This window comes from Xyrauchen texanus, chromosome 13 (assembly GCF_025860055.1).
Source record: "Xyrauchen texanus isolate HMW12.3.18 chromosome 13, RBS_HiC_50CHRs, whole genome shotgun sequence".
Taxonomy (NCBI): domain Eukaryota; kingdom Metazoa; phylum Chordata; class Actinopteri; order Cypriniformes; family Catostomidae; genus Xyrauchen; species Xyrauchen texanus.
Window position 1 is genome coordinate 19,383,763 of NC_068288.1, and position 21,203 is coordinate 19,404,965.

Genomic DNA, 21,203 nt, shown 5'->3' on the forward strand with positions numbered 1-21,203 from the left:
GACTCGATACATGTGTTAACGGACTATGATAATGGCCTACTCGGACATCACATTGTTTCCTAGAGCTTTCAGAAAATACTCAAAACAGACATAAGCATTGGAGTGACGTCACCTCCCCCTTTTAATGATTGGCACGTGGAGCTGTCGATCAAGAAGTAGTGGACGAATAGGAACGCAAAACACTTCTTATTTACATTAAACTACTCACAAGTTTTGGAAACCAAGTGTAGAACTTGGAAACAAAGGCAAAGAAAAATAGTGTAAGTGTACTAAATTATTTAAATATGAGCAAAATTGTCAGAGAGCACAAAATACAGAAATATAACCAAGGAAAACATGATTTTGCTTGCAATTCTGATGACTTCGATTTAATTTCTGTTAAAACAACAACGCAGCATATTTTGAATGTTTATATATTTTTGATTCATGCTTGTTATTTTTTGATCTGCGATAAATATTTTGATCTGTGCTTTTTTTTAAATTCATGCTTATTATTTTTGGATCCGTGACTGCGATACTTTTGACGGGATTTTGATCCCACACTTTGTTACCATAGACACTGATTAAAATCGGGCCTAGGCAACACAAGGACATTATCCTTTTTTATACTTATAAATATAGCTGAGGGTGGATGCTTAGGTCATTATTATTGAGGTGAAACTCTATTATAGTCTCATTTTCTCAGACTTCAGCATATTTCGGTTCTCTGAGTTGTCCTTCAGTCCCCTCTAGAATAATGTCCATTAAAATAATCTCTAATAATACAATTATTATTATTTCTAGATTAAACTGTAATTTAATTTAGAGGTCATGACACAGACCTGCCTCAGTCCATGTGTATTTGCATTTAATCACCCTAAGTGAACAGGAATCTTAACGTAACGTAGCCTGAGGATCAGATTAATGAAGATAATTGAGGAAGGTCAAGACTGGGAACATGGCTTAGACACACACAACTCCATGCTCACAAATACATAAGAAAATCCTTTGGAGATAGATTTTATAGCATGGAGTAGTAAATTAAATACTCTGAGCCAGTTTCACACAAATTGATAGAGTCAATCAGCAAGGTCAAATATTTGGACTGAGAAATGCATTTCTGGAATGTGCAGAATGCTAAAAATCTGTCTCATCTTCCTTGTTTTTGCTGGGCTCTCATTTCGCAGTGTTCTAAATTAAGACACAGGGGACTGTTTTAATGGAAGTACACTGGCCTGAATTAGCAAGCCAGCACTACTGCAGCTGGGCCGGAGAGATATTTCAGTAAGGTGTTGATCTAGCCAGAACAGTGAGACCTGCATAAATCTGTTAGAAGAGGGAGAGCAAGAGAGGGAGAGGGAGAGAGATAGAGTCTACACTTGCCATGACCTGAGGGAGAGAGGGTGACCCCTCACTAAAGACAGTAAAGTGTCTGTTTAATTTACTGTTACTCATTATTCTCTGTAGTTACTTTTCTTTACATTTTTGGCATTTACCTGTATGCTTATTATTAATGTTATGATTATTATTATTATTAATATTTTATTGTTAGAATTTATGTTATGTTATAACTGCCAAATACATGATTTTTCTTTTAAAAAAATGTAACGGATGCTTTGGCTTTAATGCCACTAAAGCTAATTTAATTGAGAAAGAACGAGAGAGATACCCATTTATTTTGCGCTATGCACAGACTTCTAGTTTCTAATTCCATATAATTTAACCTCTTGCATAACTTCTCATCACAGCCACCTGACTTGTATGTAAATTTGATGATGAATGTTTGATCGTATGTGTTTTTAATAAATTTTATAATAAGAACATTTTAATTGATTGATAAAGTGGCTTAGCATTTTATTTTCATTTTAGAGTCCTTCAGTTTATTTGACTGTATTCATTCAAAGGTTATAGAGAGAAGTTACAATATTTTAGCCTTTTTCAGTTCTAGAATTGCTCACGGTTATGGGTTTATGGGATATGGTTAATGCATAATCTTGTTTTTATACTGCTCTTCCATAAAATTATTGTCTGTCACATTGTACCAGATAGATGTTTTATTTCTTTACACATTTTATTTCTAATATTAATTTACTGTATATCTATATGTTTACATTGCAGGTGGGTTTACCGAGAACCACAGTGTGCCAATGTTCTGGAGAACACTGGTAGGAACAATTTTTAAAAAAAGATTCATTTATCTCAACCATTTGTTGTCTTCTGTAAAACAAATATTATTCTTATTGCAGCAAATTGCAGTTCTTAATGACAATGTTGTTAAGCGTGTGGAAAATTAGATAGTGATTTAGGATGGAAACGATGAATGTTAGATTTGTCTTCGCTAATGTTGCTGGAAAGCTGGAGCGACAGCGCATTGGCTGCCTGTACACAGCACCAGTGGTGTGTGTATGTTCCAGATATTTGGTGGCATGCCTCAACACCTTGAGCTGAGGCACAGATGTGTGAACTGCTCTGAAACTATAGCTGGGTGTGATCAGCAGTCAAATTAAATCAGAGCTGTCAGTTAGACTTGTCAGAGGCTTACTTCCCGTCGGCCTGGAAACCTGGCAACATTCATCTTCCTCAAGCAGCCCCCCAGAAAAAGGCCAAAAAGGGGAATCTGGGTATAATGTTGTGTGAGTAAAACTGCCAAAATAATTTTGTGTAATTGGACAATGATCCAAAAGAATTGGGATGATAGCGATGATATGTTAACCTTCCTGCATTCTGCATTCAAAAGATATCTTTGTCTTTGAAGTTTGTTTTGGGATGTGTTCCAAAATTATTTGACAGATGTGATTGTCATCGGGTAGTCTTGTTCCAATTCGAGAGGGTGCCTCTCTCTGTGAGTAATTCTTGCCACTTTAAAACAGATATGGCAAGGGGGTCCCAGCATTCAGTTATCCACACCTGGATAAGCAAATGAGAACATTTCCACACATTAAAGACTTCATGAGCACAGACTGTAGCCCCAGGCTCCATATCTCACACTGATGAATTCACCACTAGGGGCCAGGATTTGATCACTAATGTTCTGCAGGGCACTAAATTGTGATTATAATAAAAAAATATGAATGCTTCTTTCTAAAGAGTAAGTGTAAGTAATAAGCCATGTATATTATTTTTTTAAATAATTCAAATTGTCAATAATAGTTGTCAATATACAATTTTGGGAACAAAATGACTGTCCTCTTTGAACAATTAATAACTTTAAATTGAAAATTGCAGTGTAGCTTTATTTTTAACATAGGATTATAAATACACTGAACATACAGTACTTCAGTGAAATTTGGTAAAGCATATGGGGAGTGTCCTTCCACATTACCTAGATGAAACCTCTCTACAGTATTGCCAATATTCGAATATTGGCTATGGTGTTTGAGTACCGCCCTTTTAGGCATGAAGCTGTTAGCTATAAAAGCAGGTGCGCAAACACCAGAATTCCTGACTGAGGGACAAGGAGCACATCGCTTGCACCTCGAAAGAATGCCATTCATTATTTCTCGTTCCATTCATCTCAGGGAACCAAAGTTATGTACATAACTGAGACATTCCCTTATACACTTGACATTGCGTTTACTATATGACATAATCTTCCAGAGAAGAAACATGATGCCACAGTCCCGAGGGACGGCGACTGAAGTGAGTATGTCGCAAGTGAGTGACCCTCATGTTGGGCCAAGAGTGGAGCACTCAGAATGAATATATGAACTATTGTCATATAGTATGAATTAACCCCTTCACGAACCCAGTCGGGAAGGGAGTTTATTTATAATGAAAGTGCTTGTGACTATGATAAATTACAATGACCTGAATACAGGCGGTTGTGTAAATTGATGGGGAGCCGTACTTAAAGGGAGGGCATAAGTATATATTTGGCAAACAAAATAAGAAGCGCTCTAAACACAGATGACTTGTGAAGAGAGAGATGTTATGTCTATATTGTAAAACCTTGCTAATGTTTTGAGAATACCATCCTGGTGCAAATCAAATGTCTTGCAAAGACACACAGTTTGTCCATGCCCATTAGGAGGCCATGCATCTAGTTGATTGTGCTTTAACACCAATTAGGCAAATCTTACCCTGCGACTAGTAAGCCAGAGCAGTCGCATCATCGATCCAGAGAAAGTGAGAAAGTCTTTGCTTGGAGACGGACACTCCTTTTATGCATCCTCCATGACACACAAAGAGCTGATCAGGCAGTATAAACTGGTGGGTGCCCTCAAAGTATGCATGTAGCGCCCACATACAAAGCATTAAAAATGCAAGGATTGTTCCTCATCCAAATTAAATGGAGGAGGGAAGAAGGCTTGAATGTGAACCACCTGTGCTCTTAAGGGTGTGGTTAGAACCTTAGGCACCTAGTATTTTCTGGGTTTGACAGTGGCTTTGAAAGACTGGGGCCAAACTCAAGACATTAATTAATAGTGCATGTAGAGCCAGCATTAGTGTGGTCTAATGGAGAGCATGCACAAATCAACAGAGTCCAAAGGCTGGAAACGGGGGCCCTGGGAGTGCTTTAGTACCAAAGTTAGGTTCCAATTCGGGACTGTAGCTGGCTGAGGTGGATTTAATCGTCTTGCTCCTCTAAGGAAATTTATGATTAAATCATGTTTGCCTATAGTGGCTCCAGCTTCAGTTGCATGATACGCAGATATAGTCACCACATAAACTTTGAGCATTGACAGAGTGAGTCCTGCATCTAATTGCTTTTGAAGAAATATGAGAATTGTATTTATGGTGCATGTATAGATACTGGGTCCTTTCCATGTGAAAGACACCAGTCAGTGAACACATTCCATTTAAGCGCGTAGAGGCGTATTGTGTATGGCACTCTGGCCTGTAAAATAGTGTTCATGACTTCATGTGTAAGTTCTGGGACGTTTAGCACACTCTGTTCAAAGTTCACTTGTGTAGGCTTTGCAGCTGTGGCTGCGGATGCCAAACAATGCCTTGTGTTTGAGAGGGAAGATATTTCTTCAGTGGTATTTTCCATGGATGCCTGTCCAGTATTTCTTCCATTTCCAGAAACCAGGACAGATTAGGCCATTTTGGCACAATTAACAGAACTGTTCAACTCAGACTTTACTGATAACAGAATGAAGCAGGCGCACCAGGGGAAGTGCATACTTTCGCCAGCCATATGTGGGCCAGCGCGACATGGCAACATACAGTGAAGCCAGAAAGTATTCACAGCGCTTCACTTTTTCCACATTTTGTTATGTTACAGCCTTATTTCAAAATTGATTAAATTCATTATTTTACTCAAAATTCTACAAACAATAACCCATAATGACAACGTGAAAGTAGTTTGTTTGAAATCTTTGCAAATGTATTAAAAATAAAAAACGAAAATAAATCACATGTACATTAGTATTTACAGCATTTGCTCAATACTTTGTTGAAGCACCTTTGGCACCAATTACAGCCTCAAGTCTTTTTGTGTATGATGCTACAAGCTTTGCACACCATTCATCTTTGCAGGACCGCTCAAGCTCCATCAGGTTGGATGGGGAGCGTTGGTGCACAGCCATTTTCAGATCTCTCCAGAGATGTTCAATCAGGTTCAAGTCTGGGATCTGGCTGTGCCACTCAAGGACATTCACAGAGTTGTCCCGTAGCCACTCCTTTGTTATCTTGGCTGTGTGCTTAGGTTCGTTGTCCTGTTGGAAGATGAACCTTTGCCCCAGTCTGAGGTCCAGAGCCCTTTGGAGCAGATTTTCATCAAAGATGTCTCTGTACATTGCTGCATTCATCTTTCCCTCGATCCTGACTAGTCTCCCAGTTCCTGCCGCTGAAAAACAAACTCCAGGTGGGCTGTCATGTGCCTTTTACTGAGGAGTGGCTTCCGTCTGGCCACTCTACCATACAGGACTGATTGGTGGAGTGCTGCAGAGATGGTTGTTCTTCTGGAAGGTTATCCTCTCTCCACAGAGAAATGCTGGAGCTCTGTCAGAGTGACCACCGGGTTCTTGGTCACCTCCCTGATTAAGGCCCTTCTCCCCTGAGCGATCAGCTCTAGGAAGAGTTCTGGTGGTTCCAAACCTCCATTTACAGATGATGGAGGCCACTGGGCTCATTGGGACTTTCAAATCAACAGAAATGTTTCTGTACCCTTCCCCAGATCTGTGCCTCGATACAATCCTATCTCGGAGGTCTACAGACAATTCCTTGGTTCAAGGCTTGGTTTGTGCTCTGACATGCACTGTTAACTGTGGGACCTTTATATAGACAGGTGTGTGCCTTTCCAAATCATGTCCAATCAACTTAATTTACCACAGGTGGACTCAAATCAAGTTGTAGAAACATCTCAAGGATGCTCAGTGGAAACAGGATGCACTGAGCTCAATTTTGAGTGTCATGGCAAAGGCTGTGAATACTTGGGTACATATGTTTTTTTTTTTTTAATCTATTATATAAGGTTTCAAACAAACTTCTTTCACATTGTCATTATGGGGGGATCGTTTGTAGAAGTTTGAGGAAACAAATGAATCCATTGATTACAACAAAATGTGGAAAAAGTGAAGTGATGTGAATACTTCCCGGATGCACTGTATATATGCCACTACTGTCGTGTTGTCCAAATGATTCAGAATGTAGTGATTCACGATATCGGAAAGAAAAGATCTCAAAGCTAGAAAGACAGTCAGTAGCTCTAAGCGGTTGACATGTCATGGCTGTTTGCACCTGTTTCCAGGGGTCGAAAGTTGTCCGTCCATTACACACCACGCCCCAACCTGTGTTGGATGCATTTGTGGTCAGTACTTTCTTTCTGAAACTTGACCCAGCAATAACACCTGTTGTTAGAAGGCTGGCGCTGTCCATGGTGCTAGAGCAGCCAAAAAGTGGTGAGTTACCGCAATGCACATGAAAATGAAATGGCTTCAGTAGTAATTATTAGTAGTTTTTTCAGTTTGAACTGAAACAGACACCAAATAATTTTTTGTACATGCTCGGTCATGAGGTGCGCACTCATGAACTCCTAAAAAGGAGAAAAAAGGTCTGGGGAAAAGTGTGTTTTTCACCCAGTTGACTTTAGACCAGATTTCCATATCTCTGGATTGTCCATATGGCAAAGCAGCAAGTCAAGTCTGTGTTCGCTCAGTAGTGCCTCTGATTGTTAGTAATAACCAATTGCTGAATTAAAAACACACAATGTTCATTTTCAGTGGGGCAAGCACCACATCGATACATTTCGTGAACGTGTGGTGAATAAGCAGTTCCCTCAAACATGAATCTAAAAAGCCACCTGTAACACAGTGCAATTGGTATATGAAGTATGCGTCCTTCAGAGCTATTGATGCAAATCAGTGCCGAGGACAGATGTGTGATTAGATCTGTTTCTGAGTTAACATTTTGAATGGGTGCATTGAACGCACGATTCAATTGTCTTGGAACTAGAATTGGCCAAAGCCGCCATCCTTCTCCAGAATGAGGAAATAACAGCTGTAAATCCCACTGTGTGTGTCACAGTCTGTGCGCGCAACCCTGGTATGACGTGTGGTCTGAACACAGATTGTGCTCGATCGTTGTAAACCCCAGCTCTGACACGCCCGTTAGGACAGCAGGCTTATTAATGCATATGAAATGACCTCTATTATGGGAAGATTGTGTATTTCAGCTTTTAACACTGGCGCGTCTTCGGACGGAACCGTGGAAGGCAGAACACCATTAAATTGGGCTGGCCGATGAGCAAACTGGATCGCACAATCATGTTCGATGGTTTTTTCTTTTTTGCACCTAGTCGGAATGCCAGTAACGGGACAGAGGGCAATTTGGTATGTTCATAACATGATCTAATGCGGCGCTCACCATTGGGAAGCGGTTGTGCATAATGTGAGGTTTTGAAGAGGGAAAGCTCTTTATTGAAAAAGTTTGAGCATTGGCGCAGGGCTTGCGCTGAGGCGGCTGCCTTCGCTTGGGCCACGGCTTGCTTGGCTTTACCAGCAGCTCGATGCCGACATTTGGCAGCTCTGAGGCAGCTGGTGTGGGGTTTTTAGCTGGGCGCTGGACCGAGACAGAGCTGGAGTTAGCTGTTTTTTATGAAGGACTACTCAGTTTTGGCATAAAATGTCTCATAAACTGTGAGTGTTGTTGAGTCGTGATGTAGCAATTCTATTCAAAGAGCCTACAAGGCCGGCTGGAGACACCGGAGCATCAAATAGAGCATCTTTTACCGCATCACACATTTCCGTGAGTGTCAGCCAGATGTGACGATCCTAAAACACCAGGTTGCACATTGACTTGCCAATGGCCTATGCAGTGACTTCCGTGGCTCGCAGCGCAAAGTCCATAGTGGTGTGGAGATCTTTGAACATCTCTGGATTGTTGCCTTGCTCGTCCATTTGTTTGAGGAGCTTAGCTTGGAAAACCTGGAGCACCGTCATCTCATAGAGTGCTGAACCAATTTGGCGCACTGCTGAGTATGCTCTTCCTGTCAGTGCGGACGTTAGTCGACACAGCATAGAAAGATGAACCACTTCCACTTGAGTTCCTATTCGTTGTCGACGACGAATCAGTAGAAGGCTTCTAGAAGAGAGATGAATCGCTGTCTTGAAGGAAGAAAATTCTGAAGAATTGTGTTGGGTGCCTTCGCACCTAAAAGTGCAGGACTCAAACACCATAGCCTGTATTAGAATATTGGCATTATTGTAGAGGGGTTTCAACTAGGTCATGTGGAAGGACACTCCCCATATGCACTAGCAAACACAATGTGAACTGTGTCAACTGAGTCGTAAGGGAACTGCAAGCAAACGCTTCTAATAAATAGAGATCAGTCTTTCACACTAGAGGTTTTTGAGCATGAACTGCCTGTTTAAGGTCCTGCCACAGCATCTCAAACAGGTTCAAGTCAGGACAGAAAAAGTTCTATGTAGGTGTTGATTTTATTTGACAGGGCTGGCAGTAATCAGGCCTGGATGTGTCTAGTCCAGCTGAACCCCATTATGAATGTAGTTTCATGGATTTGGGGATTTAGTAACTAAGGAGTGAAATACATATTCACACAGGCCCAGTTGGTATTGGATAACTTTTTTGCTTCAATAAGTAACATTTATCATTTAAAAACTGTGTTTTGTAGTTACTCAGATTGCCTTTGTTTTATGTTAGATTATATTTGAATTTTGTAAACAATTTGGTGTGAAATATTCACAAAAACAGAACAACTCAGGATGGGGGCATATACTTTTTCACATAAATGTACCATGCTATTTCTGTTTGTAAAGGTTGCATTTGTATTTATTTATGTACATTTAGCAGACACTTTATCCAAAATTAATTAAAGTCTACTCAAGGTTAATATTTTATCAGTTTGTGCATTCCTAGAGAATCAAACCTATGACCATGGCATTGCTAGAGCTAGGCCTAGCTACAGTACAGAATCACTAATGCTATAGAAAACAAGGACCTGGCAGCTCTTATGTAGGGAGATCACCCCATCTATCACTTTATCATAAGGGGTGTTTTGTTCCTTTATGCTTTGGTCAGCTGCATTTTAATCTCTGACTTTACTGCTGGAAGAAAAGTGGCTTCAACCTCTTATTGATAAGAGTGAATTACAGGTGAAACTCGAAAAATTAGAATATCGTGCAAAAGTTCATTAATTTCAGTAATTCAACTTAAAAGGTGAAACTAATATATTATATAGACTCATTACAAGCAAAGTAAGATATTTCAAGCCTTTATTTGATATAATTTTGATGATTATGGCTTACAGCTTATGAAAACCCCAAATTCAGAATCTCAGAAAATTAGAATATTACATGAAATCAATTAAAAAAAGGATTTTAAATACAGAAATGTCGGCCCTCTGAAAAGTATAATCATGCATATGTACTCAGTACTTGGTTTGGGCCCCTTTTGCATTAATTACTGCCTCAATGCGGCGTGGCATGGATGCTATCAGCCTGTGGCACTGCTGAGGTGTTATGGAAGACCAAGATACTTCAATAGCGGCCTTCAGCTCTTCTGCATTGTTTGGTCTCATGTCTCTCATCTTTCTCTTGGCAATGCCCCATAGATTTTCTATGGGGTTCAGGTCAGGCGAGTTTGCTGGCCAATCAAGCACAGTAATACCATGGTCATTGAACCAGGTTTTGGTACTTTTGGCAGTGTGGGCAGGTGCCAAGTCCTGCTGGAAAATGAAGTCAGCATCTCCATAAAGCTTGTCTGCTGAAGGAAGCATGAAGTGCTCTAAAATGTCCCGGTAGACGGCTGCGTTGACTCTGGACTTAATCAAGCACAGTGGACCAATACCAGCCGATGACATGGCTCCCCAAACCAACACAGACTGTGGAAACTTCACACTGGACTTCAAGCATCTTGGATTGTGTGCCTCTCCATTCTTCCTCCAGACTCTGGGACCTTGGTTTCCAAATGAGATGCAAATTGCTAATTTCCAAATGAGATGCAGATTGCTCTCATCAGAAAAGAGGACTTTGGACCACTGAGCAACAGACCAGTTCTTTTTTTTCTTTAGCCCAGGTAAGACGTTTGACATTTGAAGCCCATGTCCAGGACCCGTCTGTGTGTGGTGGCTCTTGATGCAGTAACTCCAGCCTCAGTCCACTCCTTGTGAAGCTCCCCCACACATTTGAATGGCCTTTTCCTGACAATCCTCTCCAGGATACGGTCATCCCTGCTGCTTGTGCACCTTTTTCTTCCACACTTTTCCCTTCCACTTAACTTTCTATTAATGTGCTTTGATACAGCACTTTGAGAACATCCAACTTCTTTTGCAATTACTTTTTGAGGCTTTCCCTCCTTGTGGAGGGCGTCAATGATGGTTTTCTGCACAACTGTCAGGTCAGCAGTCTTCCCCATGATTGTGAATTCAACTGAACCAGACTGAGAGACCATTTAAAGGCTCAGGAACCCTTTGTAGGTGTTTAGCTGATTAGAGTGTGACACTTTGAACCTACAATACTGAACCTTTTCACAATATTCAAATTTTCTGAGATTCTGAATTTGGGGTTTTCATAAGCTGTAAACCATAATCATCAAAATTATATCAAATAAAGGCTTGAAATATCTTACTTTACTTGTAATGAGTCTATATAATATATTAGTTTCACCTTTTAAGTTGAATTACTGAAATAAATGAACTTTTGCACGATATTTGAATTTTTCGAGTTTCACCTGTAATTGTCATAAAGAAGGAGTGCCTCTCCTTCTCTCTTTTGTATACATTTACTGTTCTACTCATTAGCTTCATGTCGCCTCCCAACTATCATCTTTTTTACAGCCCACCGGGAGTCTCTTGGGAGGTTATTTACATCTCTCCATGGGGCCTCTCTCAGACTACAGACCCCCCCCCTGCACGCTGCCGCCTCTTTGATATGTTTGGGAGTTGCTCTGCTTGAGTGGAGTTCAAGTGTTAATGACTGGTCTGGGTGCAGCTCCGCCCACTCATTCAGCTTTAATAGATGCCATTGACAAGCAGCAGTGACTGATAAAAATGTGATGATTTTTTAATATCCTGAGGGAGGCTGTACAAGGGGGAGATGGACTGCAAAGTGCAAGCTTGGCTTTGTTCAGTTAAAAACAGGCATTTTTTTTATTAGCACAGTGTTCTTTAATATTACTTTTTGGTTAATCAAGGGGTCAATGTAAATGTGTTCATAGAAATAGCATCATTTATGAGCTTTAGGAGCTTTGTGTGTAACATGCATAGTGTATATCAGTATCAGAAATTAACTTTATTAAGGTAATATATTAACTGATTTAGGATTACATTTATTTAAAAAGAAACATTCTAACCATATTAAGGAAAACAACATGTCATTAATACTTCGATTGAATCAAGTGCATAGTAATTAACATAATAATCAGCATACACACACACACACACGCGCATATATATATATATATATATAGGTACATCTCAAAACATATTTCAAGCCTTTGTTTTTACAGCTCATGGATATTGAAAAATCCAGTATCTCCAAATATTAGAATAAAGAAATTATAATCCAGAAATGTAGACCTTCTTGAAAGTATGTTCATTTATAATACTTGGTTAGGCTCCTTTTGCATGAATTTCTGCATAAATGAGGCATGGCATGGAGGCAATCAGCCTGTAGCACTGGTGAGGTGTTATGGAAGCCCAGGTTGCTTTGATAGTGGCCTTCATCTCGTCTGTATTGTTGAGTCTGGTGTCTTTCATTTTGGCTTCAGGTCAGGCGAGTTGGCTTGCCAATCAAGCACAGTAATACCATGGTCAGCAAACCAGTTACTAGTAGTTTTGGCACTGTGGGCAGTTGCCAAGTCCTGCTGGAAATCAGAAGGAAATCAGCTTCTCCATAAAGCATGTCAGCAGATGGAAGCATGAAGTGCTCTAAAATCTCCTGGTTGATGGCTGCATTGACTCTCGACTTGAGAAAACAGTGGACCAACACCAGCAGATGACATGGCACCCCAAATCATCACTGACTGTTGAAACTTCACATTGGACTTCAAGCTACTTAGATTCTGTGCCACTCCACTCTTCCTATAGACTCTGGGACCTTGATTTCCAAATGAAATGCAAAATGTACTTTCATTTGAAAAGAGGACTTTGGACTACTGAGCAATAATTATTTGCAGTAATTAGTGCAAAACGAGCCCCAAACAAGTTTTGAGTGCATAAATGAACATACTTGTCAGAAGGTCGACATTTATGTAACGTAATTTCCGGACTATAAGCCGCAACTTTTTTCCCACGCTTTGAACCTCGCGTCTTAAACAACGATGCGGCTAATATATGGATTTTTCCCGCTTTCAAATTTTATTTAAAAAAAAAAAAAACATTCTGTGACTCTTTCATTAGACCAATGAAATTGCTGAACGGGTTAAGGTCAAACAACTTTTTTGTTTATTGTTTAGATTAAATCGAGCGCGCTCAAACTTCCCATCATTCTGATTACGGTAGTCATTTTGTCACCCTCAAGACACGGAGAAATGCATATGATGCAGCTTTCAAGTTGAATAGAGCTGCTGCACGGGAGCTTGGTCTTAATGAGTCGATGATAAGACGTTGGAAACAGCAGCGTGATGAAAAGACAACTAAAGCTGAGGCTATTTAACTCCGACACCGAAGGAGATGACTTCAGTGGTTTCATGTGCACAAGAGGAAGATAGTGACCAATGACTTTCTTGCTAGGCTACTGTTTACTGCTAATTTTTTATTTTTTATTACAAGCCGTGTGTGGCAGCGGGGGCGTGGTCAAGCGCCCGTCCGGGAGAGAAAAGCAGTAAGGGCGCTTACGCCTGAGCTAATGTCTAACACCTGTGTCTAATTTCAGTAAGCGTGGGGAGAGCGGCATACAAAGGCAGCAGAGAGAGAGAGAGAGAGAGATTGAGAGTGTGTGTGTGTGTGTGTGTGTGTGAGTGAGTGAGTGACAGACAGACACACGGCAGTCTAGTGTTGGCGCATAGAAGTCCAAGAATTGAGAAACTTACATTGCTGTGGCCATTAAAAGCCTTACCTGGAACGTCAAGTGCCCTGCTTCACGTGTCCTTCTTGGGAAAACTGTCACCCTGGCACCAGTGTGACAGTTTTCAGCACTTGATGTAAGTGCCTTTTCTCTCCCGGACGGGCGCTTGACCACGCCCCCGCTGCCACACCGTGTTTCGTTAAAGCCTATTTATTTTTGTTACAAGCCGTGTTTCGTTAAAGCCTGTGTAAAGTTCATTTGTTTCAATGTACCGGTAGGCACCTGCGGCTTATAGACAGTTGCGGCTTATTTATGTTCAAAATAATATTTTTTTTTCAATTCAGTGGGTGCGGCTTATATTCAGGTGCGCTCAATAGTCCGGAAATTACGGTATTATAAATTCTTTATTGTAATATTTTGAGATACTGGATTTTTGATTGCCTTGAGCTGTAAGCCATAATAATCAAGATTACAACAAAAAAGGCTTGAAATATTTAACTTTGTGTAATGAATCTAGAATATATGAAAGTTCCACTTTTTAAAATAAATTATGGAAAAAGAAAACCTTTCCACAATATTCCAATTTTTGTTAGAAGTCAGAAGTTTGCATACACCTTAACCAAATATATTTAAACACATTTTCTACAATTCCTGACATTTAATCATAGGAAATATACCCTGTCTTAGGTCAGTTAGGATCACTATTTTAAGAATGTGAAATGTCAGGATAATTGTAGAGAGAATGATTTATTTCAGCTTTTATATGTTTCATCATATATTTCATTTTATTTATTTAATCTGGCCCAGTGGGAAGTTTACATACACTTTATTAGTATTTGGTAGCATTGCCTTTAAATTGATTAACTTGGTTCTAGTGTTTTGGGTAGCCTTTCACAAGCTTCTCCCAATAAGTTGCTGGAATTTTGGCCCATTCCTCCAGACAGAACATGTGTAACTGAGTCAGGGTATTCGGTCTCCTTGCTCGCACATGCTTTTTCAGTTCTCCCCAAAATTGTCTAGCTGACTGAGGTCAGGGCTTTGTGATGCACACTCCAGTATCTTGACTTTGTTGTCCTTAAGCCATTTTGACATAACTTTTGAGTTGTGCTTGGGGTCATTGTCCATTTGGAAGACCCATTTGTGACTGAACTTTAACTTCCTGGATGATGTCTTGAGATGTTGCTTCAATATATCTACATAATTTTCCTTCCTCATGATACCATGCATTTTTGAAGTGCACCAGTCCGTCCTGCAGCAAAGGACCCCCACAACATGATGCTGCCACCCCTGTGCTTCACAGTTGGTATGGTGTACATCGACTGGCAAGCCTCACCATTTTTCCTCCAAACATAACTATGGTCATTATGGTCAAACAGTAAAAAAAAAATATCATCAGACCAGAGAACATTTCTCCAGAAAGTAAGATCTTTGTCCACATATGCACATGCAAACTTTAATCTGGCTTTTTATGACAGTTTTGGAGCAGTGGCTTCTTCCTTACTCAGCAGCCTTTCAGGTTATGTCAATATAGGACTTGTTTTACTGTGGCTATAGATACTTGTCTACCTGTTTCCTCCAGTATCTTCATAAGGTTATTTGTGGTTTTTCTGGGATTGATTTGCACTTTTTGCACCAAACTATGTTCATCTCAAGGAGACAGAATGCATCTCCTTCCTCAGCAGTATGATGGCTGCGTGGATCCATGGTGTTTATACTCGCGTACTATTATTTGTACAGATAAACGTGGTACCTTTAGGCATTTGGAAATTGCTCCCAAGGATGAACCAGACTTGTGGAAGTCCAAAACATTTTTTCCTTGATTTTGGACTTCCATATTATGTTAATGAGTTTGAATGTAGGCCTTAAATACATCCATAGGTACACCTCCGATTGACTCCAATTAGCAGAATCTAATTGCCCAATTGTTTAAAGGCTTGATATAATTTTCTGGATTTTCAAATCTGCTTAAAGGCACAGTTAATTTTGAATTGTTATATTGTCAATTAAAAATGAAACCGTCTGTTTGGAAAAATTACTTGTCTCATGCACAAAGAAGATGTTTGAAATTACTTAATGACTGTTTGCTAATATATGAAATCTGTGGAGTGGTTAAAGTTATACATGTATGTATGTGTGTGTGTGTGTGTGTGTGTGTGTGTATATATATATATATATATATAATATAGTGTAAATACTGTACAAGATCTCATAACACAAAAACTGTATGCCTAAATAAATAAATGTCAAGTTATATATATTTTTCTGAGATAGTGACCACAGATGTCTTATTAAGATGACATGTCACTAGGATGTCTGCAAAGGCACTAAAACCATGGCCTGATAGGTCTAGAAAATAATACTATGAAAATGTATCAAACGTGCATTGTTCACCTTCACATTTTAAATATCTGGGTATTTTGGTCACTTTGGTGGCATTGTTGCCCTGGGCCCTGGTTAAATTATCACACCTGATATCCATAATTTTGGATGAGAGGGTTGTGTTTGGTCCTGATTTGGATAGGAATCCTCTGCTGCTATTTTGCCATCTTTCCACTTTCCTCACTTTTGCTATGTTGCTCATGCCTTTGTTGCTTATGCTGCACATTACATTTTAAGAAAAGGTAATAAAACGTGTTTCCTCCTGAAACACTTGGTCCTTGACATTTCTCTTAATGTAATTTTTCATTCGTAAAAAAGTCTGATCCCGTTGTCAGCGTGTAGACAAGTGTTGACATTGACTCACTTTCATCTGATTGGTTACATGTCTTCAGCAAAGCGGCAATGACAAAGTTGGCTTATTTCTTTCACACTGCTCAAGCAAGACAGATGCATCTGAGTCTGCCCTCGATCACTACAGCAGATACGCACTCCTCCGTATTAAATCAGCTCTTCAGTAATCATCACATATCACATAAAGAAAAATCCACCCTCTACAACATGGCAAAAAAACAACTCATGACCTAAGAATATGTATTTTCATCACATCTCTGATGAACAGCACACAACAATCAATGTTTGTTTTTCATCAAGAAAATGTGCCATCGCCTCAAAAACTACCAGAATGATGCAACTGCCAAAAAACTTTCGCCCCCCTCTTTTTTAAGTGACAAACTCTTTGCATCATTCTTTATTGTGAGAGAGGCTACTGGTTTAAGGGCATGTCGACCTGCGCTACTCTGCACCCATTGCCAGGCTCACGATAAGAGAGCCCTCATTAAAACAGAAACCCCAGACCTGCACCCCATAAAAAAAAAAAAACACACACACACACACTCTTTACCTCTTTTTAAAAAAGAGAAGTTTTAAACTGACAAAGCCATGGGAAATCCCCGTCAGACAACCCTCCCTTAATCTGTCTAATTTTGAAAGGTATTGTTTAAGGCTTCAAAGTTTATGGGGTTTAATCCTCCTCTAACACTACAGGGCAGCTGTGGCATGGCATCGCTAATCTACTTCACTCAACTGAAAATCCTTTGTCTAGATAATGTTGCATAGGTTTCCTGTGAACTCACCTTTTGATGTTCCTTACCTGCTATTGAACATGACTTCTGTCTTAAACCAACTGTCACTCACTCCCTGTCCCCTTTTATCATGCCCATTGACCCCCTCCCCTTCCCAATCCTAAATCTACCATCACGAGGAGCAGCCATTTCACAAACTCACTTGCTCTCCCTTTATTTTAGGGAAGGGTACTAAGGAGAGCTGTGTGATTGGCAAACAAAGGGGAGTCTTTGAGAATATGCTAACATTCTTTATTCTTTTGATTTGGAATCTGGAGCCAAATGTATGTGGTCTGTTAGTAAACGGAGCTGCAACGTTGCATCACCTTGGCTGTGAATGGCTACTCTTGGAAAATGCAACTTTTGCAGTGTAATGGCAACCAAGACATTAGAGTTGGCAGCCTTGGCTCCTGGTTAAGCAGCAGTTTGTAAGACACAGAGGGAGAGCTCTCTAAGGTAGCTGGCCCTGTACACTGTGGAGATTGTGTATTGAAGCATTGAGTTATTGCTGACCTCTCAGTTTCCGCACATTGTTCAAAAGAAATTGGATTTTTGCCACCCTTGGGGGGCTTTGGGGGGTGGAAAGTGAAGACTTGAACATTTTATGAGGTCTTCAATGTGTGGTAACAAATATTCATTTCCTCAGCCAAAAGAACAGAATTTACACTCAACTAAAAGGATCTTACCGTATTTTGACAGCTACTTAGTGTATAGGTAATGCACATTTAAGTAGACTAGTGCTGTTGAATTGAAATGCTAAATTGAAATATTCATAAAATTTAAGGGTGTAAAAAGCACATTTGAATGCTAAAACTGTGTATTTGAATTTTGGATGTGTGCCAAATACTGAAGATGACTTTAGACCAATCGCATTCTTGCGCTAATAAAGACTAGATGCAGCGCAACAAATACAGTTTAACAGGAAGCAGGTGTCTGGAGACACGTTTTAAACGTTGAAAAAAGTATTTTTAACTCGACACAGCATCTAAAGAAACAGCGCTCCTGAACGAGATGCTAAATAAACAATCTTCTAGAACGTTTACATTGGTACAATGGTAAAGGATTGATTGCAAAAGTGTTCAGTGGGAACAGCCCCTTAGGTGGAGGTCTTTGGCCTTTGCGTTTTGCTCTTATCAGTGTTACTCAGATCAAGCAATGGGTTTTTAAAGTGCTTTGTCAGGAAAGGAGTTCAATTTGGAAATATGCGTTTCGAGATCCTTGGACTCTGTTCCACTCTGTTTTGCTCTGTGTTTTAGTCTGAGCAGCTTCACCACTGAGTTAAGCCAAATAGCACTGCTATCTGGGAGCTATCTGGGAGTATTACTACCATATAGTAATATGGTAGTACCATATAGTTTTTTGGACTCAAGATGGCGGCGAGTATGGCTGCTGAGTTGCGAGCTCCGTTACAACACTGCGGTTTATTGTTTGTTTTGTTTACAGTTCTTTGTTTTTTTGTCTTGGATGTTGTCTGCCTTATTGTTTACGACAGCCAAACGCTTTTGGACATTGGTTCTACAATTTCACATCGAAAACCGGACTTCAAATTCCTTAATGCCGACCCGCTGTTTACAAACACGCCGGCGGAGCCCTTTGTCTGGGCTGCCCGGCCGCGGAAACGCAGAAGGAAAAGAGGAAAACGAGCCGGCGTTCTCATCAGAGTAAGACGTCGTGCAAATCGACCCCCGCTACCCAGTATACTACTGGCAAATGTTCAGTCTCTGGACAACAAGCTCTGCGAGCTGAGAGCGCGGATCTCTTTCCAACGAGAGACGAGAGATTGCTGTGTTATCTGCCTTACAGAAACCTGGCTGGCTGCGGAGATTCCAGACTCGGCCATCGAAATCACGGGCTTTTTCGTGCACCGAGCGGACAGAGCGAAAGACCTCTCTGGTAAAAGCAGAGGTGGTGGTGTATGTTTTATGATCAACAAATCATGGTATGATCAGAGGAAAGTACATTTCATCAAGTCCTTCTGCTCTCCTGATCTGGAATATCTCATGCTTCTGTGTCGACCATTCTGGCTGCCGAGGGAATTCACAGCGGTCATCATCACTGCTGTGTACATCCCCCCACAAGCCGACACAGACCAGGCACTCAGGGAACTGTATGGGAGTATAAGTGAGCAGGAAACCGCGCACCCTGAGGCTGCGTTCATTGTTACCGGGGACTTTAACAAAGCCAACTTCAAAACAATCGCTCCAAAATACCACCAACACATAAAGTTCAACACACGAGGGGACCGGGTTTTAGATCATTGTTACTCTCCTTTCCGGGATGGCTACAAATCCCTCCCCCGCCCCCCATTTGGCAAATCGGACCACTCTTCCGTTCTGCTTTTGCCCGCTTACAAGCAGAAGCTGAAACGGCAAGCACCCACCCTCAGAACGATCCAGTGCTGGTCGGACCAATCAGACTCTGCGCTACAAGACTGTTTTGATCACGCGGACTGGGAGATGTTCCGGTCCGCCTCTGATGACGACATCGAGGTTTACGATGACAGCGTAACGTGTTTCATTAGGAAGTGCGTAGAGGATGTTGTTCCGACCAAAACAATACGGATATACCCCAACCAGAAACCATGGGTTAACGGCGAGGTTCGCGCGGCACTCAATGCGCGGTCCTCCGCTTTTAATTCTTCTAACACGGAGGAGCGTAAACAAGCCAGTTATGTCCTCCGTAACACCAATAGTGAAGCCAAACGCCAGTACAGGCACAAACTTGAAGGTCAGTTCAACACCACTGGCTCTAGAAGCATGTGGCAGGGAATTAATACCATCACAGACTACAAACGGAATAAAGACTCCGCTGTGAACACCGCTGCATCTCTCCCGGACGAACTTAATACATTTTATGCTCGTTTTGAGGACAGTAACACCACCCTCGCGGAGAGAGCACTCGCTGCTGACGCTGCAGAGGTTGATTCACTCTCCGTCTCTGTTGTGGATGTAACCCGATCCTTCCGACGGGTGAACATCCGTAAAGCCGCGGGCCCAGACGGCATTCCGGGCCGCGTCATCAGAGCATGCGCGAATCAACTGGCTGGTGTTTTTACGGACATTTTCAATCTGTCCCTCTCCCTGTCTGTAGTCCCCACATGCTTCAAAACATCAACCATTGTGCCTGTACCGAAGCAAGCCACAATCACTTGCTTAAATGACTGGTGTCCTGTTGCTCTGACCCCCATCATCAGCAAATGCTTTGAAAGGTTAATCAGAGATTACATCTGCTCTGTTCTGCCCCCCTCTTTGGACCCATTGCAGTTTGCCTACCGCAACAACCGCTCCACTGATGATGCCATTGCATCTACACTACACACTGCTCTCTCCCATCTGGAAAAAAGGAACACATATGTGAGAATGCTGTTTGTAGACTACAGCTCAGCATTCAACACCATAGTGCCCTCCAAGCTTGAGGTGAAACTCCGGTCTCTGGGCTTAAACGGCTCACTGTGCAGCTGGATCCTGGATTTCCTGTCAGGCAGACGTCAGGTGGTTAGAATGGGCAGCAACACCTCCTCATCACTGACCCTCAACACTGGAGCCCCGCAGGGCTGTGTTCTCAGCCCCCTACTGTATTCCCTATACACGCATGACTGTGTGGCAACACATAGCTCCAATGCCATCATTAAGTTTGCTGATGATACAACGGTGGTAGGTCTTATCACTGACAATGATGAAAGAGCCTACAGAGAGGAGGTGCACACTCTGACACGCTGGTGTCAGGAGCACAACCTCTCCCTCAACGTCAGTAAAACCAAGGAGCTTGTGGTGGATTTCAGGAAGAAAGACAGAGAACACAGCCCCATCACCATCAATGGAGCACCAGTAGAGAGAGTCAGCAGTTTCAAGTTCCTCGGTGTCCACATCACTGAAGAACTCACATGGTCCGTCCACACTGAGGCCGTTGTGAAGGCTCACCAGCGCCTCTTCTTCCTGAGACTGCTGAGGAAGTTTGGAATGAACCACCACATCCTCACACGGTTCTACACCAGTACTGTAGAGAGCATCCTGACTGGCTGCATCACTGCCTGGTACGGCAATAGCACCGCCCACAACCGCAAAGCCCTGTAAAGGGTGGTGCGAACTGCCAGAAACATCATCGGAGGTGAGCTTCCCTCCCTCCAGGACATATACACTAGGCGGTGTGTGAAAAAAGCTCGGAGGATCATCAGAGACTCCAGCCACCCGAGTCTCACTGCTACCATCAGGCAGGCGGTATCGCAGCATCAGGACCCACACCAGCCGACTACATGACAGCTTCTTTCCCCAAGCAGTCAGACTGTTGAACACTTGAGCTATCACGATCAATAATT

At 41.5% G+C, this 21,203-nt stretch overlaps 1 protein-coding gene across 1 annotated transcript in view; it reads left to right on the plus strand.

Annotated features, from left to right (window-relative positions):
* The window catches only part of LOC127653733 (zinc finger protein 644-like), a 71,243-nt gene that overhangs the window by 37,485 nt on the left and 12,555 nt on the right, over window positions 1–21,203 (plus strand). Inside the window, exon 2 of the mRNA XM_052140523.1 lies at window positions 2,098–2,144. Within this exon, the coding sequence (XP_051996483.1) occupies window positions 2,098–2,144 (47 nt within the window). The remainder of the gene's footprint in view (window positions 1–2,097; window positions 2,145–21,203) is intronic.